At 41.5% G+C, this 26,233-nt stretch overlaps 1 protein-coding gene across 1 annotated transcript in view; it reads right to left on the bottom strand.

Annotated features, from left to right (window-relative positions):
* SMCHD1 (structural maintenance of chromosomes flexible hinge domain containing 1) overlaps positions 1-26,233 on the bottom strand; it is a 383,867-nt gene that overhangs the window by 74,046 nt on the left and 283,588 nt on the right. The window contains 4 exon segments of the mRNA XM_040432517.1: positions 3,023-3,145; positions 3,234-3,319; positions 5,069-5,188; positions 8,608-8,737. Coding sequence (XP_040288451.1) covers positions 3,023-3,145; positions 3,234-3,319; positions 5,069-5,188; positions 8,608-8,737 — 459 coding nt within the window.

Here is a 26,233-nt window from a genome sequence, read left to right as displayed (position 1 = left end):
TGATGTCACTACTAGAGCTTGGAGGAGTTCTCTCTGCTCTGTTTCTCCGCCTCTGTGATGGTCTTTACTTTCTGTTTCCTTCCTCCCAGCTGTCCCTCCTGTGTTTGATTTCTCTGCCTTTAAATCACCCCTCCTCCTTTGTAGGGTGCGGATTATACTTTTCATTTGAGCTGTATCTCTCGCTTGAGTATCTTCACTTGTGATATCTTTCAATGGACCTGAGTTCTGCTGAAGCAAGTACTTCGGATAGTGTCTGCTGACTTTGGATCTGTCTTCACTGCTGCTGCAGCTCCTTCAGTTAAGTGTGCAGACATTGTGTGTTTCTGTTTGTTTGCTGACTGGATCCGAGGCGACCCCGATTCCCGTGCCCCTTCCACTATTGTAGGGGTTACAGTGGTCATCAGCCTTAGGTACGCGGGCATGTCTCGATCCACCCTCTGGATCTGGACATGTGCTTAGCAGCATAGGGTGAGTTTTTAGGGTCTGACAGGGGTCACCCTTTATCCTCCCTAGTTTGGGTCCGGTCAGTAGCTATTTCAGTAGTGTATGCTCTTGTTGCTCACATACAGCCGTGACACAAGCGTCCCACCCGGTCCAAGGAGGAGAAAGTCACCAGGATAGATCCTCAACTGGGTTAGTATAACATTCTTATGGCGCTGTCGTTAACCCTTCTCTTTCCAGTTTCCAGGTACAGCCTCCGGGGTCGTGTTCAAGCCTGTGCCTAAGCTTCAGGGGGGGGGGTCAACAAACAGCTCCCGCACAGAAACTTTAAGCCGTACCGCTGGCAACCCCTTATCCCCCCACCTGTCCCCTCTTGCACGTAACTCCGAATTGCCTCACCTCAATACAGGAGGATATCCAAGCCCGGGCTCAGTCCAGCAACAATCCAAAGAGCATCGCCTCTCACCTTGCTCCCGATCACCTTAGGGCGGGAGGGGGCAACAGACCTCCAAACCTGGGCACCGGCCTTCGACCCGACGCCTCCGATCCTCCTCTGTACTGCACAACAGGCATTAAATTTAAGGGGATTGAACGTGTCAACAGGTCACCACGTGGCGGTAATTGGGAGAGATACATCCTACAGAGGGAGAGTTGGTGGATTTTTAACACCTCCAATCCCCATGGTCTCAACGAGCAGCTCAATTTTGGTTGTTTTATTTGAGCTCTCTATATATCTTTGTTAATTGAGCAATAATATAGGGTATATACATGTAACTTTCCCTTCTTTTTGGAGTACCATAGTTTTTGTCTCTTTACTTGTCTTGATATGTCAGTCAGAAAGCCAGCCAATAAATGTCCAATCTCTGCCCTTGAGTGTGAGTAAAGTAATCATACTACGCTCATTAATCTTTAGCCTACGATTAAACATATGGCTTACATTTGTTAAGAGGACAAGATTGCTTTAACCTGTTTTTTGCCCCCTCCTCTCATAAATATCCATCATATAGGCGGGATTACACCCTGTGACTAGGGTGTTCCTGACCACGCTCCACTGTGGTTTCTCACAATTGTAATGCGCACGCTCTGCATGACGTGGAGACGTGATTTTTTGCGATCGCAATGCGCATGCTCCGGATTGCGCAATGACACAGTTTACGTTTCTCCTGATGATGTGGAGACGCACCAGCGTCAGGCGACGCGATATTAGGCGGGATTGCCCAGCTGTATTTAAATCATTAGTCTGATGTGGCCCATAAGCACTTACTGAACATATAGTGTGCCAACGCTGGGAAACTGTGACCAGGAAGTGTCCCTGTCCTGGGATTGGTTAGGGCTGCCACAACCACGCTACCATCTCTGATATGGAGTAGGGAATATGACCCTGTCCCGCTTATAACTACTTTTGGTGCGGTGACATCCGTTTATTCCACTTGCCAGTGATATTAGGTAATGTGGTATTCTATATTATATGCATTTTTTGGGTCACGTTTCCAGCACCATAGTGGTATACAACATTCATCTCCGTATATCACACTCCAGCCCAGTGTCCCCTGATGATTCTGGGGCTACAATTGGATGAAACGTGTCGGTCCACCAATTTATTTCCTTTTTCCGTCATAAATTTTTTTGCGTTTTGCAAATTTTTTTGATGCACAGTTTCATTGGCACTGCTTTGTTATTAGAGATTTTGTATTTTTTGTAGTGGTAGGGTTGTCTAGGGTCCTGTAATAGGGAAAGGATCCGGACAGGGCCGCTCTTTTCAGGGCGATGACTCCGTATTAGGAGGTCATTAGGGTCTAATAGCTTTGCCAGGGCATACTAGGATCAGTGCAGGACTAGGCCCTTTATTTACAATTCTAAGGTGGGAAGCCAGTTGGAAGACAACATCTATAATTCCAGCAAGATTTTTAGGGAACCATGAATGCCAACATGTACTGTGACATACTGAAGCAGAGCATGATCCCCTTCCTTCATAAACTGGGCCACAGGACAGTATTCCATGACTAATATGACAGTATAACATGACTCCAAACACACCTCCATGACGACCACTGCTTGCTAAAGAAACTGAGGGTAAAGGTGCTGGACTAGCCAAGCATGTCTCCAGACCTGAACCCTATTGAGCATGTGTTGGGCATCCTCAAACGGAAGGTGGAGGAGCGCAAGCTCTCTAACATCCACCAGCAACTTGATGTCGTCATGGAGGAGTGGAAGAGGATTTCAGTGGCAACCTGTGAAGCTCTAGTGAACTCTATGCCCAAGAGAGTTAAGATATAATTATATATAAAAATTTGTAACAAAATTAATATTTACAAAAATGTGAGGGGTGTACTTACTTTTGTGAGATACTGTATATAGATGGAAAAATATAAAAGTTATAGCTCTTGGAAGGTGATGATGAAAAAAGGAAGAAAAATGCTTGGCCAATAAGGCCCAAAACAGGTTGGTCACTAAGGTGTTACAGCTGCCAAAGGGGCCTCAATGCTCATAGTTTTAGAATGGAACTTGATGGTCATGTCCACATACTTTTTACCATATGATATATATGAAACCATAGACTTCAAAGGGGTTGGAACCTCACCTTTCCTAAGACATCCTTTCTGCAATTTGAAAAAGAAGGCAGTAAACATTTCCGTCTAGGCTGATTAAACAAGGTCTCTGCTTGAGCCATCTTTTTATTTATGAGGTTATTAATGTGTTCTATCTGCAAGAATAAAGAAATACTGGTTATACAAAACATACATAACACTAAATTCTATATACAACTCCAAAAGTATACTTGAATATGTTACCTGGTTTTTCACTGGCAAATCAATTTTCTTTTTCTCTAATTCATTTTTCAGGAGCCTTTCTTTACCCGTGGCCTCTACCGACTGGCCTAATAAACAATTATACATTAAGATGAAATGTTATATCACATTGTCACTAAATCCGTTATTTGTCATTACCTGTAATGCAGACAATACTTTCTCAAACTTGGAATCCAATACCCTTGTAGAATACTCATACAAAGGTCTTTAAAAAAAAAAAAAAAACAGCTGACCTTACCACTCAACGCTAAAATATCCAGCAGCTGCTGGATTATTTTTCCAAAGTATGTATTCAACACTATGGATACATTAACACAGCAGAACGATGAAGTAGACAGATACTCCATTACTGTACCACAAAAACCTTGCTATTTTTCTTTATTTAAAATGGGAAAAACTGCATGGATAAGCTGCTATAGTAGTTTATACATATTGTGCCACCTGTTTGTATACACGTACGGTTAACTGAATTATATGTATAATATAGTATAATTATCTATGTGTATTGTATATAATCATTATTTATTGTCAAAGTATGGCTGCAAATTTGTGCGCTCTTATGTGCATGTCTATGTCTGTGAATACTCCTTGGCAAAATATTGCGTATACGCTTGACTCTAATCTTGATGTGGATGAAATTTAGTCAATATTGAAAACATTATGTGGTTGAACAGGAGCATGAATGTGTTAGATGTCAGAGAAACATAAGAGTAAAACCATGCAGAAAGTAAACCATGCAGTCAGTCAACTATGGCTGTTCAGGGATTTATTTAAAAGGGGTTCTACAGTTTGTTTAAACTGATGATCTATCCTTTGGATAGATCATCAGCATCTGATCGGCGGGGGTCCGACACCCGGGACCCCCGCCGATCAGATGCTGATGATCTAACCAGAGGATAGATCATAAGTTTAAACAAACTGTAGAACCCCTTTAAATCAGATGTAAAAATTAAGGCTACTTTCACACTGGCGTTTCTGGGTCCGCTTGTGAGATCCGTTTCAGGGCTTTCACAAGCGGCCCAAAACGGATCAGTTCAGCCCCAATGCATTCTGAATGGATAAGGATCTGTTCAGAATGCATCAATTTGGCTGCGTTTGGTCTACGTTGCGTTTTTTAGACGGTCACTAAAACGCAGCTTGCAGCGTTTTGGTGACCAGCCGAGCCAAACGGATCCATCCTGACTTACAATGTAAGTCAATGGGGACGGATCCGTTTTTCACTGACACAATATGGTGCAATTGAAAACGGATTCGTCCCCCATTGACTTTCAATGTAAGTCAAGCCGGATCCGTTTTGACTTACTTTTTTTTTTATGAATAATGCAAACGGATCCGTTATTAACAGATACAAGCGTTTGCATTATTGGTGCCGATCCGTCTGTGCAGATACAAGACGGATCCGCACCAAACGCAAATGTGAAAGTAGCCTTATATACATGCCTTACTGATAACTCTTAGGACCTTCACCATTAGAGGGGATCTTTGTTTTCCTTTGTGTGGGCTGACGTTTTGTCCACAGTGACTGTCCGTCCACTTGGTCCTTACAGCTCTACCCTGGAAATGGCTACAGTCATCTGATGTTTCATCATGATGGACAACACATCAGCACGCACCAAGGGACACAAGGAGCAGATGGGTATCTGATTTTCTATGCCTGGCATATACGGTTAGAGGATAAGAACATGAAAAAAAAACCTGTGGTAAATTTCCTATTCCTAAAAACCTAATTATCCCTGTTTTGCAAGTTTCTCTGAAAGAACTAGGTGTAGCTGTACACAAATAAGCTAAATCTGCACCATACATGTTTAAAAACTCACATTTCATTTCTTTGATCAGGTGATCTGTTGCATCAAAAAGGCCTTTAAAAACCTTAATTGATTCTGTTAAATTGTCTTTCTCCTTTGTAAGCTGTGCAATCTGCTGTTGCTTCTTAAAATCTTGAAAACAAAGTGAACAGTCATCATTCCCTTCAAGGACAATAAAGCCCTACACATTATTATACCATATAAGCTACTATTTGCAAAAAAAAAAAAAAAAAAAAAAAAAGTGCCATGTTGACACTTGTCTGTGGGTTGTGTCTGGTATCTCTGTTTCTAGGTAAAAAAAAACGCAGACACTTTCTTCTAATCTGGTACAACCCCTTATGACTTAAAGGCTCATGCACACGGCCATTGCTTGTTCCGTGTGACAGTTAACGCCACATTATTAACCACACCCACTTTTTTCAGCGGATTTGTATTTTGGTGCGAATCCTTTTTGGAGTGAATACTAAAATAGGCATGTGATTAATTTGGCACAATTTCATTAACATGTAATTTAGGCATAAATTGCGTTAATTCTTTGGCGCAGATTGACTGATAAATCTCCCCAGATCTATTTATATGGACATTTAACTGAATTGTAGATATTCTACCATTACTTTATTGCCGCATATTGTTAAACTTTTTATTAGCAGCTGTAGCAAGAGCCCCACAAAGCTTGCTAGAATTGGGACCAGGACTGCATTTCTTTTATGCTTTATTTTTATTACTTTTAGGCCTCATGCACACGACCATATGTATTTTGCGGACCGCAAAAAACACGGATGACGTCCGTGTGCATTCCATATTTTGCAGAACGGAACAGCAGGCCCCTAATAGAACAGTACTATACTTGTCCATAATGAAGACAATAATAGGACATGTTCTATTTCTTTGCGGAACGGAAATACGGACATACGGAAATGGAATGCACAAGGAGCAACTTAAGTTTTTTTTGCGGGCCCATGGACCCGGATGGGAGGACAATATGGGCAGCAAGCTTTCTGAATACTTTGGAGGTAAGGATGGTGAACCTAAATGTAATTACTCTGTATGGGGTGTTGGGATATGGATGTGATTGGTGCATGGGGGCGAGCTCTGTCAGTCAGTGTACTGTTGATAGGGGTCCCCCTCATATATTGTTCCCTTAGGTGGATTCAGAGGAGCAGTGATATCACTTGAAACATCCAAATAAAATACACAGTCCCTTTTCATGTGTTGGGCATCACTTCCAGAGACATTTAACTGTTTGAAGAAGACTGCTTTTGCGATGCTGTCAGTCTTTGAGAGGCTGTGCTTAAGCGAGCAGATCTTTTCACATATAAATCTCATCCACTTCCACTCATGAAGCATGCTTACTGCAGACCATTCTGAGGCCTGTATCCAGCTCAAAGTCACCTTGTATGAACCACAGCTGGATTGGTTTTGCAAAGAAAGCCTGGAACAAGGGTGGCACTGAATGGCAAGTTTAACTAATTATTTGGTTTATCTGACATTCAGTTTGTTAAAGGGAACCGGTCATAAACTTTATGCATAAAATAGTGACAGAAATGCTGATTTCAGTGGTGTGTCACTCATGAGCTAAAAGTAAGTGGTTGACGAGAACCAGCATCATAATGATTGCAGCCCAGGCCTTGAAAAGAGTCAAATCTACATGAGAAGAGTCCTGGTTATCCATAATCTCCTGCTCTCTCACCCATCTGCTGATGATTGGCAGTTCTCTCCTAGAGAGAAAGGGAGAAATCTAGGTAGAAGCCGGTCAGTCATCAGCGGGTGGGCAGGAGAGCAGGAATTCATGGATAACCAGGACTCTTCTCAGGTGGCCGTGACTCTTTTCCAGTCCCAGTCTGCAATGATTGTGATGTTGGTTCTCGGCAACCACTTACTTTTAACTTATAAATGACAGACTGCTGAAATCAACTCACCTGTCTTTACTTTATTCTGCCGTTAGTATGGGCTGCATAAAGGCGATTACAGGTTCCCTTTAAATGACTTTCCTGTGAAGGGCACACCGAGTGCTTCAGCTCTTTTTAAACTGGCACATCCTACAAAAAAAGATTACTGACCATTGCCCTACTGGATTATGTCACTCCTTGGACTATTTGCATCTATTTATCCCATTAGGGAAACCAAAGGACTGTGCTGTGAACGCTTTTTTTTTTATTAGGATAGGTCATTCCTGCCAATCAGCTTCTTACACAAAGCAGAGAAACTACACATCTCTGTCCATGTGCAGTAAAAATATAGTGAACTATATAAAAAAAAAATATATATATATTTTTTTTTGGGTAGGCCATTTTTTAAAAACTTTATTAAACTTAAAAGGGTTATCCGAAGTCTAAAAACGTCCCCCTTATGCCCAGGCCCCTCACACTGAATATACCGTTACTTACCTGGCTACCCAGGCCGCTCCTGGTCCCCAGGGACAAGCCTCCATAGCTTCACCCGCGATGCTAGGGAGACTCGTCCCTGCCTTCCATTGGCTGCTCCCCCACGAGGCGAAGCAGCAGCGGCGGTGCAGGGACCAGGAGCAGCTCAGGGAGCAGAGAGCTAGGTAAGTATATTCAATGTGAGGGGCCCGGACATATGGGGTACATTTTTTAGTCTTGGATAACCCCTTTAAAGGCTATGTCCACCTTCGGGGGCAATTTTTTTTATGATTGCATTTCACTCATTTTGGGCTAAATATAATTTTTTTTCAATTGGTCTTCATTAAAATTATTCAGTTCTGTCACAAAGGGTTAACTATTTGTCTAGCTGTGTAAATGGTACTTTTCACTTTGTGCCAGTCATTTAATAACCCTTATCTCTAAATCACTATTTAAGCCACATTCTTATAAGAGTAAGATAAGAATTGAGCTATAATGAGTGTTAATAATGTCAGAGAGCAGAGATAAGGAGCAGTCAGCTGAGCTGCCTGACGGAACAGAGTAAAAACACAGATCCTGCTGCTAGAGAATCAGAAAGCTGTACAGAGAAAGGGCTACAAAATTTTTAATAAAGACCAATTAAAATTCTTTTTAGCTCAAAATGAATACAATGCAATAATAACAAAAAAAATAGCCGTGAAAGTTGGACATAGCGTTTAATTGTATGTTTAATTGTACTTATTTTTGGGTGTCCCAGGGAAGCATTATTTTAGCACTGAAAGGCAAACTAATAAATGCCTGAGTGCCTAAATAAAACATTGCCTCCTTGCCTTCTGCAACTTCGCCATGGTGGGCTGATTAGCTAACAGGGGAAGCCTTCTGCCCCTCTGTCAAACAGCTTAAATGCAGTGGTTGCTGTTGGCCGGGCATCTAAAGGGTCAAATGATGAGAGAGCAAAAGAAGTTCCTTGAAGAGATGCTGTAACAACATTATACAGCAGTTGTTAAGGAGTTAGAAAAGCAAAGGGGAATGGATCTTAAATTTAAATGCTGCATTATACTGCATAATTTGCTTTTAGTACAAAGTTAAATGGGAAGAGATGATACACAAAATTTATTATTACAATAAGGAACTGCCTGTAATCATGCAAGTGAATAGCTGTAAACAAGAATGAAGATTTCACATTACCATTGCAAAACATGAACGGGAGGTAATAGGGCTCTACATCCACTGGTTCCATGGTTTGGCAATCAAGTGAAAACATAATCTTATATTCTGTGCTGTCCGTTCCTGGGCTATGTTCAGCAAGAATTAGGCTCTGTAATTAAAAAATTGTTACATTTCTACTAACATATGATATTAACATTTCAATTGATTTTTATAGCTTATGCCAAGTTCAGATCTGCAATGAAAGTATTTTTTTCTATTTAGGTATAGCAACAGAGAAACAGAACTTGCTGATCTGGGATAAGCCTGAAATCACACTGGTGCCTGATGGTATATGCCTCCGTGCCACAAAAGATAGGACATGTCCTATCTTTGGCTGCATCTTGCGGATCATGGACCCATTGAAGTAATTGGGTCCGCATCACAATGCAAGGTGCACATGGCCATTGTCCATGTTTGCAGTCCGCAGAATGGACACAGCCGTCACAAGTTTGTGTGAATGCGTACTGACTGTAATAGAGTCCATTAGTTTCTGGTATGGATTCAGCCATTCTACCAGACAAAATACCGCTGCAAGCAATGGTATTTTGTCCTTTTGCTAGAATCTGCAATGGAGGCTTCTGCTCAAGTCTCTGCCACAGATGCAAAACTCTCCTTATATTTTGATTTTTACTTTGGTGCTGTAAAAAAGTATTCACACTCTACCCAAGTCTTCCATGTTTGCCTATTTTTTATACTTAAATGTTTCAGATAATCAAACTACTCTATTAGACAAAATAAAAATGCTGCTCAGCCCAACATGGCCCTATGTGAAAGTAATTGCCCCATAGCTACTAAATTAGGGGCCGTCATTGATGGAAGGTTCCTGGCCTCGGTGAGGTAAGAGCCGGAAGTTTTAAGTGTCAGCAGCAGCTAGTGCTGACTGACACGGTTTGTTGTTAGTATGGCTGTAAAACCAAAACGGGCCGACTCTTACTGGGAGTAGCCAAAGTGCTGGGTGGGTGGCTGCTCCCCACGCTTTAGGCCGGGTCTTTCTGGCCTATATAAAAACCCAGCCAGCAGTCTCAGCTGTGTGTGGATGATCCTCCATCTGACAGGGAAGCTGTGGAGACTCTGTTTTGGGATCGGTGGTGTCGTGCTAAAGGTTTGAAAGCCGCATGCTGGAAAACAGGCACCTAAAGCCTGCTGTGGACGGCTGGGGGAAAAACTGCTGACCAGGTGAAGGTTTTGTTCTATAGACATTGCATGGTGTGAACAAACACCAAGACTGAACGGTCATTTTGTGTTTCCTTATGTGTGAATAAACACTGAACTGTTTAAGTTAAAGATTTTGTGATTGCCTGTCTATCAGAGCAAAACCCCACACCGCATTCACACAATCAATGTTTGATCAGTGATTTCCTCAGTGATTGTGAGCCAAAACCAGGAGTGAAGTCTACACACAAATAAGGTATAATGGAAAAATTTGCACAGCTTCTGTGTTTTGGACTCACAACTGACTTTGGCTCACAATCACGGATGAAAATCACTGATCAAACAACGAACAAACACTGCCTGTGTGAAAGCGACTACAGTATTCATCATCAGTATTCCTTCAGTAATTAATCCGGATTTACATGCGTACTCCTTTCTTCCTGCATTTTTGATGCACCATTCATAAACTATAATGGGCGCATTTGGAAGCAAATATACACAAAACTAGGACACGCTGACAAATACTGACACTCCTACGACACAAATACTGCACTCCTACGATTAGCCCTATTTATTAACCCCTTAACGACATTTGACGTACTAGTACGTCACAGCAGGAAGTGATCACCCAAACTGATGTACTAGTATGTCATTATGATCGGCCGCCTAGCAGTGTTCCCGGTGACGTCACCGGAACTAATGAGTGGGCTTTAGGTCTGCCCTAGCTTGTGTGAAAGAGGCCGTAACCAAATTCAGTGGACAATTAGGTTCAATTTCACTAATCGCACCCAGATACAGTCCTGATCAAAAGTTTAAGACCACTTGAAAAATGGCAAAAAATCATATTTAGCATGGCTGGATCTTAATAAAGGTTCCAAGCAGAGCTTCAACATGCAACAAGAAGAAATGGGAGTGAGACAAAACATTTTTTGAGCATTCAATTTAATGAAAACCACAAATAAACTGAAACAGGCTGCTTTTCAGCTGATCAAAAGTTTAGGACCACACCCCCCCAAAACAGAAATCCAACTTCCAAACATGAACTCAGTAATGAGTAGCTCCGCCGTTATTGTTTATCACTTCCAAAATTCGTTTCGGCATGCTTGATGCAAGCGTTTCCATGAGGTGAGTGGGAACATTTCTCCAAGTGGTGAAGACGGCCACACGAAGACCATCTACTGTCTGGAACGGTTGTCCATTTTTGTAAACTTCCCTTGCCATCCATCCCCAAAGGTTCTCAATTGGATTTAGATCAGGGGAACACGCAGGATGGGCCAAAAGAGTGATGGTATTCTCCTGGAAGAAGTCCCTTGTCCTGCGGGCATTGTGTACTGTAGCGTTGTCCTGTTGAAAAACCCAGTCGTTACCACACAGACGAGGGCCCTCAGTCATGAGGAATGCTCTTTGGCAAACTCTGGACATAGCCAGCGTCCGTTTGACACCCCTGCACGTCCTGAAGCTCCATTGTTCCACTGAAGGAAAAAGCACCCCAGACCATTATGGCGCCCCCTCCACTGTGGCGCGTAGAAAACATCTCAGGTGGGATCTGCTTGTCATGCCAGTAATGTTGGAAACCATCAGGACCATCAAGGTAAAAAAAATTCTCATCAGAGAATAAAACTTTCTTCCACCTTTGAATGTCCCATGTTTGGTGCTCTCTTGCAAAGTCCAAACGAGCAGTTCTGTGGCGTTCAAGGAGACAAGGTCTTTGAAGACGTTTTTTGTTTTTGAAGCCCTTTAGTCTCAGATGCCGTCTGATGGTTATGGGGCTGCAGTCAGCACCAGTAAGGGCCTTAATTTGGGTCGAGGATCGTCCAGTGTCTTGACGGACAGCCAATTGGATCCTCCGGCTCAGTGCTGATGACATTTTTTTGGGTCTTCCACTTGACTTTTTTGTTCCATAACCCTCAGGATCATTTAAGAAATTCCAAATGACTGTCTTACTGTGTCCCACCTCAGCAGCGATGGCGCGCTGGGAGAGACCCCGCTTATGCAGTTCAACAACCCGACCACGTTCAAAAAGGGAGAGTTTTTTGCCTTTGCCATCACAACGTGTGAACTACCTACAGAAAATGACATGAATCCACATCTTTGCATCTAGATTTGGCCTTTAAAGGCATGTGGTCCTAAAATTTGGATCAGCTGAAAAACAGCCTGTTTCAGTTTAATCATTATTTTCAATTAATTGAATGTTCAAAAAATCTTTTGTCTCACTCACAGTTCTTCTTGTTGCATGTTGAAGCTCTACTTGGAACTTTGTTAAGATCCAACAATGTAAATAGAATTGTTTGCCATTTTTCAAGTGGTCTTAAACTTTTGATCAGGACTGTATGATTACTGCCAGACTTGTTGAGTCTAAACATCACTTATATAGGCAAAAATGTCTCAAAAAGCAGCACATGACACCACGTTCTGAAGAGATTCAAATACAAATGTGAAACAAAATTGTTTATTTTAGCGGATCACCCCTTTTCTTGCTCTGGATAAAGGTGCTCTGGCTCTATGACTCACCCCGTCAAACCTGGTTATATGTATTATCACTGTAGAAAGGCACACTTCATTAGGAACAATCCAGAGACATCAAATTTATGTCATCCATATACTCATTTATTATATCTAATATAAAAATATGACTGAAATGTATAGATATAAAAGTAAAAATAAAAACAAAGCACACACACGTAACCCCTTCTACCCCAGGCCAGTTTTCGCCCTTCTGCCCAGGCCATTTTTTGCAAATCTGACATGTGTAATAGCTTTGGAACACTTTTATTTATCCAAGCCATTCTGAGATTGTTTTCTCGTGACACATTGTACTTCATGATAGTCATAAATTTGATCTCAATATATTTCACGTTTATTTAGGAAAAAATCCCAAATTTAAAAAAAAATAAATAAAATTAGCAATTAAAAAAATTTCTATTTTTCTGCTTTTAAAACAGAAAGTGATACCTCATAAAATATTTAATACTTAAAGGGGTTGTCCGTTATATTTATTGATGACCTATCCTCAGGTCAATATCAGATTGGCTGGGGTCAGATACCCGGCACCCCCGCCAATCAGCTGTTTGAAGAGAAGACGTGCGCCGTCACAGCGCTGCCTCCCCTTCACTGTTTACCTTCTAGCCGTTGCATCTGCAGCAGTGAGCAGGTGTAATTACACCCAAGCCGTCCCATTCATTTCAATGGGACAGATCGTTCCCATATACTTGTATAGGAGCGATCCATACCATTGAAATGAATGGGACGGCTTGGGTGTAATTACACCTGCTCACCGCTGCAGATGCAATTTATAAAAATAAATAAATAAGCCTCAAAAATACGTTGCTTGGTGGTGTCGCAGGTCCCGACGGTGAAGTGGGTACAGTTCACACAGGTAAAAGTGTTTCTTTGGATAGGACCGCGCTACCTCTGGAATCACAGAGAATCCACAATCGAAGCCAGCAAGATATTCACAAGCATGGGGAAGCAAACAGGCCAGTCAAAACCTCTCCTTCTCTCCTTTCCAGGCTTCTATGGAACACCAAAATTGCATCCAATAGTGAAGTACCGTCATGCAAGTCGGAGTAAAAACGGTTTTATTATACTCACAATGCACACGTATAAACAAGCAGTATACATTGTATACTGCTTGTTTATACGTGTGCATTGTGAGTATAATAAAACCGTTTTTACTCCGACTTGCATGACGGTACTTCACTATTGGATGCAATTTTGGTGTTCCATAGAAGCCTGGAAAGGAGAGGAGGAGAGGTTTTGACTGGCCTGTTTGCTTCCCCATGCTTGTGAATATCTTGCTGGCTTCGATTGTGGATTCTCTGTGATTCCAGAGGTAGCGCGGTCCTATCCAAAGAAACACTTTTAGCTGCAGATGCAATGGCTAGAAGGTAAACAATGAAGGGAAGGCAGCGCTGGCACGGCGCGCGCCTTCTCTTCAAACAGCTGATCGCCAGGGGTGCCGGGTGTCGGACCCCAGCCGATCTGATATTGATGACCTATCCTGAGGATAAGTCATCAATAAATATAACTTGGACAACCCCTTTAACATTCCTCATATGTCTACTTTATGTTGGCATCATTTTGTAAATGTAATTTTATTTTTTTAGGACGTTAGAAGGCTTAGAATTTTAGAAGCAATTCTTAAAATTTTTAAGAAAATTTCCAAAAGGACCAGTTCAGGTCTTTAGTCACTTTGTACTGCTTACATAGTGGAAACCCCCCATAAATGACGCCATTGTAGAAACTACACCCCTCAAGTTACTCAAAACAGATTTTTAGAAATGATGTTAACCCTTTAGTTGTTCCACAAGAATTAAAGGAAAATGGAGATCAAATTTCTAAATTTTACTTTTTTGTCAGATTTTCCATTTTAATAAATTTTTTTCTTTAACACATCGAGGGTTAACAGCCAAACAAAACTCAATATTTATGACCCCGATTCTGCAGTTTACAGAAACACCCCATATGCGGTTGTAAACTGATGTAAGGGCACACGGCAGGACGCAGAAAAAAAAGGAGCACCATATGGTTTTTGGAAGGCAGATTTTGCTGGACTGGTTTTTAGATGCCATGTCCCATTTTTCTGCCGATCATCTTGTGCAGTGGCTCATTTTTTGCAGGAAGAGTTGAAGTTTTTATTGGTAACATTTTTGGGTACATATGATTTTTTTGATCATTCATTATTACACTTTATGGGGCAAGGTGACCAAAAAATTGGTTCTTTTGGCACAGTTTTTATTTATTTTTACAGCGTTCATCTGAGGGGCTAGGTCATGTGACATTTTTTTAGCACAGATAGTTACGGACGTGGCATTACCTAATATGTATACTTTTTCTTATTTAGGTTTTACACAATAATAGCATTTCTGAAACAAACAAATTATGTTTTAGTGTATTTTTTGACCGATTGTCTTAGGTAGGATCTCATTTTTTTGCGGGATGAGGTGAAAATTTTATTGGTACTATTTTGGGGGCATATGCCTTTTTGATCAATTGGTGTTGCACTTTATGTGGTTAGGTGACAAAAAAATGGGTTTTGTTTTTTTATGGTGTTTACCTGAGGGATTAGGTCATGTGATATTTTTATAGAGCAGGTTGTTACGGACGCGGCAATACCTAATATGTCTACTTTTTTATTTATTTCACTTTAACACAATAATAGAAGTTTTGACGCAAAAAATTAATAAATCATGTTTTAGTGTCTATTGTCTGAGAGACAGTTTTTTAAATGTATTTTTTGACCGATTGTCTTAGGTAGGCTCTCATTTTTTGCAGAATGAGGTGACTGTTTGATTGGTACAAAAAAAAATTGGGGGGGGGGGGGGGGGGGGAGATACGCCTTTTTGATCGCTTGGTGTTGCAATTTTTGTGATGTAAAGTGACAAATAAAATTTCTTTTTTTTGGCACAGCTTTTATTTTTTTTATTTTCTTTTACGGTGTTCAGCTGAGGGGTTAGGTCATGTGATATTTTTATAGAGCTGGTTGTTACGGATGTGGCAATACCTAATACTGTATATACGGTATACTTTTTCCTTATAAAGCCGGTCGTTACGGACGCAGTGATACCTAATATGTGTGTTTTTTCCATTTTTTTTATTATAAAGTCAGGGGAAATGGGCATTTTTTTTCTTTTTTTACTTAAAACTATTTTTTTTTATTAAAAACACTTTTTTTTAAACTTTATTTCTGTTCCACTTTGGGACTTCAACTTTTGAGGGTCTGATCCCATCTGAAATGCATTACAATACATCTGTAATACACTAACAGGTTACCTAGGAGACGCAGCCTGAGGCTGGATCTCCTCGGCACCCATAGAAGGCAGGTCCCGATGTTGTGCAAAGGCACATTGGGCAGCCTCTGCACGGCATTGGGCTGCCTTGTCATCCATCGGGTCCCCGCCACAGCAGCGCGGGGAACCGATGGGCTCCCTCACCTGCTGCAAACCCCTTTTATGTCGCAGTCAGCGCTGACCGCGGCATAGAAGGGATTAATCCGCCAGCATGGGTTTTTACAGGACTGCTGGGCCCCTGCAGTGATCAGGCGCGCCCCGCTTCGGTGCCCCCCCGATCACCATGACGTAATAGTACATCAAAATGCAGCAAAGCCCTTGCCACCATGATGTACTACTACGTCATGTGTCAGGAAGGGGTTAAAATGCCAATGCCCCTCTGTTAGCTGTATATGAGGTAGATCTGTTTTATCTCTCTTCGTCTCCACATAGGATTCTATAAATGATAATCAACAATACCATTGGTATATTAGTTAGTGGGTTATTTTAGTGGGTCCTGGTGTCACCGCCAGATCTCTGAGAAGTTCTGACAGACGTTCTTCAGTACCTCCTGCATGATGTTCTTTTGTTTTGGTTTCGCTTTGACATCTCTTCTCCCTCTCCCAGCTGTCTTCTATTAGCAGTGATTGCCTCCCTTTATATCCCCTCCCATACTGCCTCACTTTGCGGTTTATACTACTTCCTGGATTGTGCTCACTGCTAGAAGTTGCAACTGCTGGTTCCTCAGATAAGTCTATTCCTTTATTTGTGTTTTCCTGTTGGTTGGATTCTAGGTGACCCTGACTCCCTCCGTATTAAGTGCAGGGAGCCGGTGGTTGTGTCCCCTCACTATTATAGGGTTTTCAGGTGTCACCCAGTCTAGGTACGTGGACATGCAATTTTCTATCATAGAGATCTTTGCATGGGCTGAGCAGTCAGGGAGAGCTCTAGGGCTTTTATAGGGCTCACCCATATGTTCCTTAGTTTGGGATCAAGTCAGTCGGATCTTTATTTGTTACTTCTTGTTTTCTGCAACACCATCCGTGACACCTGGATTCTATAAATGATAATCGATAAGGATGATATGCAGTAGATAGGGACTATATACACAGTCCCCTATTGGATGCCTATGTGGAGACGAAGAGAGATCAAACAGATCTACCTCATATACAGCTAACAGGGGCATTGGCATTTTAAGTGTGTGTGCTTTATTTTAACTTTTTTATTTTTATATTAGATATAATAAATGAGTATATGGATGATATAAATTGATGTTTCTGGATTGTTCCAAATGAAGTGTGCCTGTCTACAGTGATAATAAATGTGAAACAAAGTCACTGAAATCTACCAGTCTGGAATGGGTTACAAATCCACTAAGAAGGCTCTGGGGCTCCAGCCAACCACAGTGAGAACCATTATCCACAAATGAAAAAAACTTGGAGCAATGGTGAACCTTTACAGGACTGACAGGGCTTATCTAAATTTCACTAAAAGTGCATCGACAACTCATCCTGGAGGTCACAAAAAGAAACCAAATGAGTATCTAAAGAACTTCAAGCCTCACTAGACTTGGCTAGGATCAATGTAAAAGATTCCACAATAAGTAAAACACTGGGCAAAAATGGCAACCATGGGAGAGTTACAAACCACTGCTGACCAAAAGAAGACAAAGGTCTTCTTGCATTTGCCAAAAAAACATCTAGAGGACCTCCAAGACTTATGGGATAATATTCTCTAGACTGATTATTTAAAGGTAAAACTTTTCAGAAGACATGGGTCCAATTACATCAGATTAGAGCATACAATGAATTCCACCATAGGAATTTTTTCACAGCAACATTTAACCATAGTGGTGGTAGTGTGATAGTTTGGGGCTCCTTTGCTTCTGCGAGACCTGGGTGACATGTCATAATTGATGGAAACATGAATAAAGCTCTTTGTCAGAAAATCCTGTAGAAAAATGTCAACCTGTCAAGTTGGAGACCTAAACCTTAAGTGCAGTTGGGTTATGTAGCAGGAAGTTGATCTGAATCACGCAAGCAAGTCCACCTCTAAATGGCACACAAGAAACACAACTAAGCTTCTGGAGAGGTTGAATCAAAGTAATTACTTGAAATGCTGTGACAAGAACTTTAAAACTGTCATTTGATGCTTGAAAACCGTCCCGTAGCGGAATAAAAAACAATTCTGCAAATAAGAGCTGAAATAAATTCCCCCATAACCATATAAAAGAATCAGTGCAAGTTACTGCAAACATCTGATTGCATTTGTTCAACCAGTTAATACATTTGGGGGGCAATCACTTCTTGACATGGGTAATATAGATTTTGAATAAATTTTAATCTTCAATATATGGAATGATCATTTAATAGCTGTGTTTTATATTTATTTTATATTAATTAGCTTTATGACCTAAATCTGACAAAATATTGGGTGATGGGCAAATCATTTTTCACAGCACTGAAAAAGTACACTTGACCAAAACAAATAACCCAGGTAAAAGTGTTGGATTGCTGCAAAACTCGGCATGCAATTATGTCTCAGGTAGATAAATGCTTCTCATCCAAGGGAGTGGGCTCACTCACAATTTTGCCCAAAAACACAGCCATGAATAAAGAATGGTACCAAAACACCCTCCAACAGCAACTTCTTCCAACAATCCAAAAACAGTTTGGTGAAGAACAATGCATTTTCCAGCACGATGGAGCACCGTGCCATAAGGCAAAAGTGATAACTAAGTGACTCGGGGACCAAAACGTTGACCTTTTGGGTCCATGGCCTGGAAACTCCCCAGATCTTAATCCCATTGAGAACTTGTGGTCAATCCTCAAGAGGCGGGTGGACAAACAAAAACCCACTAATTCTGACAAACTCCAAGAAGTGATTATGAAAGAATGGGTTTCTATCAGTCAGGAACTGGCCCAGAAGTTGATTGAGAGCATGCCCAGTCGAATTGCAGAGGTCCTGAAAAAGAAGGGCCAACACTGCAAATACTGACTCTTTGCATAAGGCCTCCTGCACACGACCGTATGGCTTTTTCAGTGTTTTGCGGTCCGTTTTTTCACGGATCCGTTGTTCCGTTTTTTGTTTCCGTTGTGTTTCCGTTTCTGTTCCGTTTTTCCGTATGGCATATACAGTATACAGTAATTTCATAGAAAAAATTGGGCTGGGCATAACATTTTCAATAGATGGTTCCGCAAAAAACGGAACGGATACGGAAGACATACGGATGCATTTCCGTATGCATTCCGTTTTTTTGCGGACCCATAGACTTTAATGGAGCCACGGAACGTGATTTGCGGCCAAATATAGGACATGTTCTATCTTTCAACGGAACGGAAAAACGGAAATACGGAAACGGAATGCATACGGAGTACATTCCGTATACGGACCGCAAAAGACGGCCCGTAAACGGGGGAAAAAAACGGTCGTGTGAAAGAGGCCTAAATGTCATGTAATTGTCGATAAAAGCCTTTGAAACGTATGAAGTGCGTGTAATTATATTTCACTACATCACAGAAACAACTGAAACAAAGATCTAAAAGCAGTTTAGCAGCAAACTTTGTGAAAACTAATATTTATGTCATTCTCAAAACTTTTGGCCACGACTGTAGACAGGATCATCTGATCTGCCAACAATCACAAGCATCTCCAACAATTTTGTTGTCCACCATCCAACACAGGTGGCACCTTTATTACACACCGTTGTCTCTGTATACCTAAGGGCCTATACCATTTCCGGGCCCTTAGCAGAAGGAAATTTAGTGTCATGGCACCCATTAGGTGTCCTGCCATTGCCAGCCAGCCACTGTCACCTTCATTTGAATGATAAACCAGGACTGCTATGGACTGGAACCGTACCATCTTTAGTGAGGCACACATGTATTCTGACAGGCCACAAAGGGACACTCTGACACTCTGGCACTCGCTGCACATGTGACCTTGAATGTGACTGTAAGGGAGAACTCCGCTTCTAACCTATGCACTAGGCTACCAAGGAGTTAAGGAATTAACCCCCCAAAACATCTCGCACAGCCACAAACCATGCTGCCACCATCTGTTCGTTATGGTTAACGGAATGCACAATCACTAATGCACAAGACTCAGGGGGAACACACTACGTTGCAGGCGAACATAAAAGCTCTGTGCCAGTGCTGCAGACCGCAAATAGCGGTCTGCAATGCACAGGCACCAGCCAAGTGCACTCTGTGGTACGGACCCATTGACTTGAATGGGTCTGCGATCGCAGGACACAGCAAAAGATAGGACATGTCCTATCTTTTGTGGTGAGGAGGCACAGATCCAAAAGCCCATGGAAGCGCTTCATAGTGCTTCCGATCCTTGCCTCAGTCCTGATCAAAAGTTTAACTCCTTAAGGACACAGCCTTATTTCACCTTAAGGACCAGGTCATTTTTTGCAAATCTGACCAGTGTCACTTTAACTGGTGATAACTTTAAAACGCTTTAACTTATCCAGGCCATTCTGAGATAGTTTTTTCGTCACATATTGTACTTCATCGGTAAAATGGAGTAAAAAATAATAAATTTGTCCAAAATTTAGAAAAATTAGCAAATGTCCAAGTTTTAATTTCTCTACTTCTATAATACATAGCAATGCCTACAAAAATAGCTATTACTTTACATTTCCCATATGTCTACTTCATGTTAGGATCATTTTGGGAATGATATTTTATTTTTGGGGGACGTTACAAGGCTTAGAAGTTTAGAAGTAAATCTTGAAATTTCTCAAAAATTGTCAAAAACCTACTTTTTAAGGACCAGTTCAGGTCTGAAGTCACTTTGTGAGGCTTACATAATAGAAACCACCCCAAAATGACCCCATTCTAGAAACTACACCACTCAAGGTATTCAAAACTGATTTTACAAACGCTGTTAACCCTTTAGGTGTTCCACAAGAATTAATGGAAACTAGAGATACAATTTCAAAATTTCACTTTTTTGGCAGATTTCCATTTTAATATTTTGTATCCAGTTACAAAGCAAGGGTTAACAGCCAAACAAAACTCAATATTTATGGCCCTGATTCTGTAGTTTACAGAAACACCCCATATGTGGTCGTAAACTGCTGTACGGGCACACGGCAGGGCGCAGAAGGAAAGGAATGCCATACGGTTTTATGAAGGCAGATTTTACTGGACTGTTTTTTTTTGATACCATGTCCCATTTGAAGCCCCCTGATGCACCCCTAGAGTAGAAACTCCAAAAAAGTGACCCCATTTTAGAAACTACGGGATAGGGTGGAAGTTTTGTTGGTACTAGGTCAGGGTACATATGCTTTTTGGTTGCTCTATATTACACTTTTTGTGAGGTAAGGCAACAAGAAATAGCTGTTTTGGCACTTTTTTTTGTGTTATTTACAACATTCATCTGACAGGTTAGATCATGTGGTATTTTATAGAGCAGGTTGTCACAGACGCGGCAATACCTAATATGTATACAATTTTTTTTTATTTATGTAAGTTTTACACAATGATTTCATTTTTTAAACTAAAAAAAAACATGTTTTAGTGTCTCCATAGTCTGAGAGCCATAGTTTTTTCAGTTATTGGGCGATTATCTTGGGTAGGGTCTCAATTTTTGCGGGATGAGATGACGGTTTGATTGGCACTATTTTGGGGTGCATATGACTTTTTGATCGCTTGCTATTACACTTTTTGTGATGTAAGGTGACAAAAAATGGTTTATTTAACACAGTTTTTATTTTTTACGATCTTCATCTGAGGGGTTAGGTCAAGTGATATTTTTATAGAGCCGGTCGATACGGACGTGGCGATACCTAATATGTATACTTTTCTTTATTTATGTAAGTTTTACACAATAATATCATTTTTGAAACAAAAGAAATTATGTTTTAGTGTCTCCATATTCTGAGAGTCATAGTTTTTTCAGTTTTTGGGCGATTATCTTAGGTAGGGTCTCATTTTTTGCAGATGACGGTTTGATTAGCACTATTTTGGGGTGCATATGACTTTTTGATCGCTTGCTATTACACTTTTTGTGATATAAAGGTGACAAAAAATGGTTTATTTAGCACAGTTTTAATTTTTTTATTGTGTTCGTCTGAGGGGTTAGGTCATGTGATATTTTTATAGAGCCGGTCGATACGGATGCGGCGATACCAAATATGTATACTTTTTATTTTATTTATGTAAGTTTTACACAATAACAGCTTTTTTGAAATAAAAAGAATTATGTTTTAGTGTCTCCATATTCTGAGAGCCATAGTTTTTTTAGTTTTTGGGCGATTGTCTCAGGTAGGTGCTCATTTTTTGCAGGAAGAGGTGACGGTTAGATTGGTACTATTTTGGTGGGCGTACGCCTTTTTGATCGCTTGCTGTTGTACTTTTTGTGATGTAAGGTGACAAAAAAAATGGTTTATTTAGCACAGTTTTTATTTTTTACGGTGTTCATCTAAGGGGTTAGGTCATGTGATATGTTTATAGAGCCGGTCGATACGCACGCGTCGATACCTAATATGTCTATTCCCCCCCCTATTTTTTACCAATTTTTTTTTACTTTATTTGGGGAAAATGACATTTTTGTTTATTTTTACTTGAAACTTAAAAATTTTTGGGGGGAAAACTTTATTTTTTCAACTTTTTTTTTTCACTTTATTTTTTGTCCCACTTTGGGACTTGAACTTTTGGGGGTCTGATCCTTTACAACGCATTCCAATACTTCTGTATTGGAATGCATTGGCTGTATGAGTAATACAGTGAGTATTATCCAGGGGGCTGGATCTCACAGGCTCGTCACCGGAAGGCAGCGCAGATGCCTCAGGATGGCATTGCGCTGCCTTCCATGCCATCGGGTCCCCCCCACAGGGACCCGATGGCACCACCGCCCGCACAATAAAAAGCCGCAAACCGCAGGGACCCCCCCCCGCGCATTTAGCCGAGGTGCCTGCTCAATGATTTGAGCAGGCATCGGCTTCCGATCACCGCCCGCCGCTGATCGGAAATACACAGGGCGTACAGGTACGACCTGTGTCCTTAAGTACCAGGACATAAGGGCGTTCCTGTACGCCCTGTGTCCTGAAGAGGATAAGACCACTTATAAAATGGCAAAAAATCATATTTTACATTGTTGGATCTTAACAAGGTTCCAAGTAGAGCTTCAACATGCAACAAGAAGAAATGAGAGTGAGATAAAACATTTTTTGAGCATTCAATTAATTGAAAATAACGATTAAACTATAACAGGCTGTTTTTCAGCTGATCCAAATTTTAGGACCACATGCCTTTAAAAGGCCAAATCTGTGCAAAGATGTGGATTCATTGTCATTTTCTGTCAGGTAGTCACACGTTGTGATGGCAAAGGCAAAAAAACTCTCCCTTTTTTTAACGTGGTCGGGTTGTTGAACTGCATAAGCAGGGTCTCTCCCAGCGCGCCATCGCTGCTGAGGTGGGACGCAGTAAGACAGTCATTTGGAATTTCTCAAATAATCCTGAGGGATATGGAACAAAAAAGTCAAGTGGAAGACCCCAAAAAATTTCATCAGCACTGAGCCGGGGGATCCAATTGGCTGTCAGTCAAGACACTGGACGATCCTCGACCCAAATTAAGGCCCTTACTGGTGCTGACTGCAGCCCCATAACCATCAGACGGCATCTGAGACTGAAGGGCATCAAAAACAAAAAACGTCTTCAAAGACCTCGTCTCCTTGAACGCCACAGAACTGCTTGTTTGGACTTTGCAAGAGAGCACCAAACATGGGACATTCAAAGGTGGAAGAAAGTTTTATTCTCAGATGAGAAAATGTTTTACCTTGATGGTCCTGATGGTTTCCAACGTTACTGGCAGGACAAGCAGATCCCACCTGAGATGTTTTCTACGCGCCACAGTGGAGGGGGCGCCATAATGGTCTGGGGTGCTTTTTCCTTCAGTGGAACAATGGAGCTTCAGGAACTGCAGGGGCGTCAAACGGACGCTGGCTATGTCCAGATGTTGCAGAGAGCATTCCTCATGACTGAGGGCCCTTGTCTGTGTGGTAACGACTGTTTTTTTCAACAGGACAACGCTACAGTACACAATGCCCGCAGGACAAGGGACTTCTTCCAGGAGATTAACATCACTCTTTTGGCCCATCCTGCGTGTTCCCCTGATCTAAATCCAATTGAGAACCTTTAGGGATGGATGGCAAGGGAAGTTTACAAAAATGGACAACAGTTCCAGACAGTAGATGGCCTTCGTGCGGGCGTCTTCACCGCTTGGAGAAATGTTCCCACTCACCTCATGGAAACGCTTGCATCAAGCATGCCGAAACAAATTTTGGAAGTGATAAACAATAACGGCGGAGCTACTCATTACTGAGTTCATGTTTGGAAGTTGGATTTCTGTTTTGGGGGGGTTTCGTTTTTTTTTTGGAGGTGTGGTCCTAAACTTTTGATCAACTGAAAAACAGCCTGTTTCAGTTTATTCGTTGTTTTCATTAAATTGAATGCAAAATTATTATTTTTTGTCTCACTCCCATTTCTTCTTGTTGCATGTTGAAGCTCTACTTGGAACCTTGCTAAGATCCAGCCATGCTAAATATGATTTTTTGCCATTTTTCAAGTGGTCTTAAACTTTTGATCAGGACTGTAGGACATGTCCTATCTTCTGCAGTATCTTGCAGATTGCAGACCCATTCAGGTCAATAGGTCCGCATCCACACCACGGAGTGCACAAGGCTGGTGCCATGCATTGCGGACCGCAATACAGGCACAGAGCTTTTATGGTTGTGTGAATGGACTCTTACATATAAGAAAACAGTCCAGAAAACAAAAAGGGGTAAAAAGATGAATCGCCTACCAATTCGATCGGTTCAGGATGCACAACTGAAATCTGATCAGACCTACATTAGATGTATCTCTGGATTCTGATCATATGTTGTTTCCAGTATGCAATTTTTAAAGGGGTCTTAGCCTCCTCATGTGACAGGGGGCTGGCTAATTATATGCAAAAGGTGGTAAGTTTTATGGCATAATTCTAATTTGAGGCACAACTTCTTGTATGCAGGATATTTTTACCAACTCAGGCATATCAAACATGAATATGAAATATTAATACTTTCAACCAACAAGTAAGGTAGGTTTCCTAAACCGAAAATCCTGGTGCTTGTAACCAAAGGCATGCCCAAGTTTCATGACCATAAGGAGAAGTTATTTATTACAAAACGTGAATTATGACTAGGCTGCTTTTGAAGTATATTTTCTGCTGTATGGACCATATGCTCTCTTCTCAAGCAATTGTGCGGCATACATTACTTCTATTGACACCTCCGAGCTAGCTGGAAGGATAGTTTGGGGCCTTTTAGCTGCATACAACTTTAATTGCCCCTTCCAGAGTACAAGATCCTGGATCTAGTCTCCCTTCGTTAGGAGCCAGTTCATAGTGGCAATTCACAAAGAACCTTTCTGGGAATGTGAACTTTTATACACAAAGTATGTTATAGTGGAACGATTCGTAACCCTGGGAGACCCTTATTGTGTGTGGGTCAGTATTATTCTGTTAATAAATATGGCCCCAGGATACCCTGCACATATCACTGAGCTGTTAGTGCCCCTCACATCATTATTAGGGGAGACTGACTGTCATATAAAATGGGTCCTCAGATAACCACAACAGAAGTTGGGGCAGTGTGTTGCTCTTCTACAGCAAAGGCAGGATTGATGCGCTGACCCCCCCGTCATGGGATCCCAAATAGAACGTGGATTTGTTGTTAAAGACAATTCAGTCTGCAGCAGTCCAGGTTTCTCCTTCACTACAACACTGCAAACAAACACAATGATGGTGGATGGCTGTCAATGGCGGGAAAAATAATGGGTGCTGTGACACCAAATTTTCTTCTGCTAAGGGCCTGGAAATGGTCTGGAGAAAGACAGGGGTGTGTAATTAAGGTGACACCTGTGTCTGGATGGTGGACAACAAAACGGTCACAGCTTGTTGGCGGATTAAAGGGGTTTTCGAGGATTTTAAAACTAATGACCTATCCTCAGTATAGGTCATCAGTATCTGATCGGTGGGGATCAGCTGTTTGAGAAGGCACCTATGCTCCTGTGAACCCCGTGGCCCTCTCCGTGCTTACCAAGCACAGCGTCGTACATTGTATAGCGGCCATGCTTGGTATCGTGCTGAGCCCCATTGAAGTGAATGTAGCTGAGCGCGAAACCAAGCACAGCCACTTCAGAAACAAAACGTAGAATCCAGCTCAGTCTTGTAGCAAAGGGGAATACTTTATTGAAGCGATAAAAACTTCCTGTACAGGACAGTCTCGTCAATATACAATGTACAGCGCTGTGCTTGGTAAGCTGCAAGAAGCCCACAGCACTCACAGTGCCAGTGTCTTCTCAAACAGCTGATATGTGGGGGTCCCGGGTGTTGGACCCCCACCAATCAGATACTGATGATATATCCTGAGGATAGGTCATCAGTATCAAAATCCTGGAAACACCTTTTAAACAATCATCTCTACTGGTGATCTGTGTGGGCTTTCTGGAGCCTGATCGCCATGTTTCGGTGCGCTCACGTAACCACTGTTCCCAACACTTCCTAAGAGGTGAGTCAGAACAGACTAGATGGCAGGCAATTCATTGAAACAACCATCATGCTTCACTCCAATGATGCGTCACCTCTCATAGTCTGTCAGCTGGGCAGATTGTCTTCAAATGCATTGTAGAGGC

This window comes from Bufo bufo, chromosome 5, assembly GCF_905171765.1.
Source record: "Bufo bufo chromosome 5, aBufBuf1.1, whole genome shotgun sequence".
Classification (NCBI taxonomy): Eukaryota; Metazoa; Chordata; class Amphibia; order Anura; family Bufonidae; genus Bufo; species Bufo bufo.
Note: the sequence above shows the minus strand (reverse complement) of the source record. Positions and strands in the feature narration are given on the sequence as shown.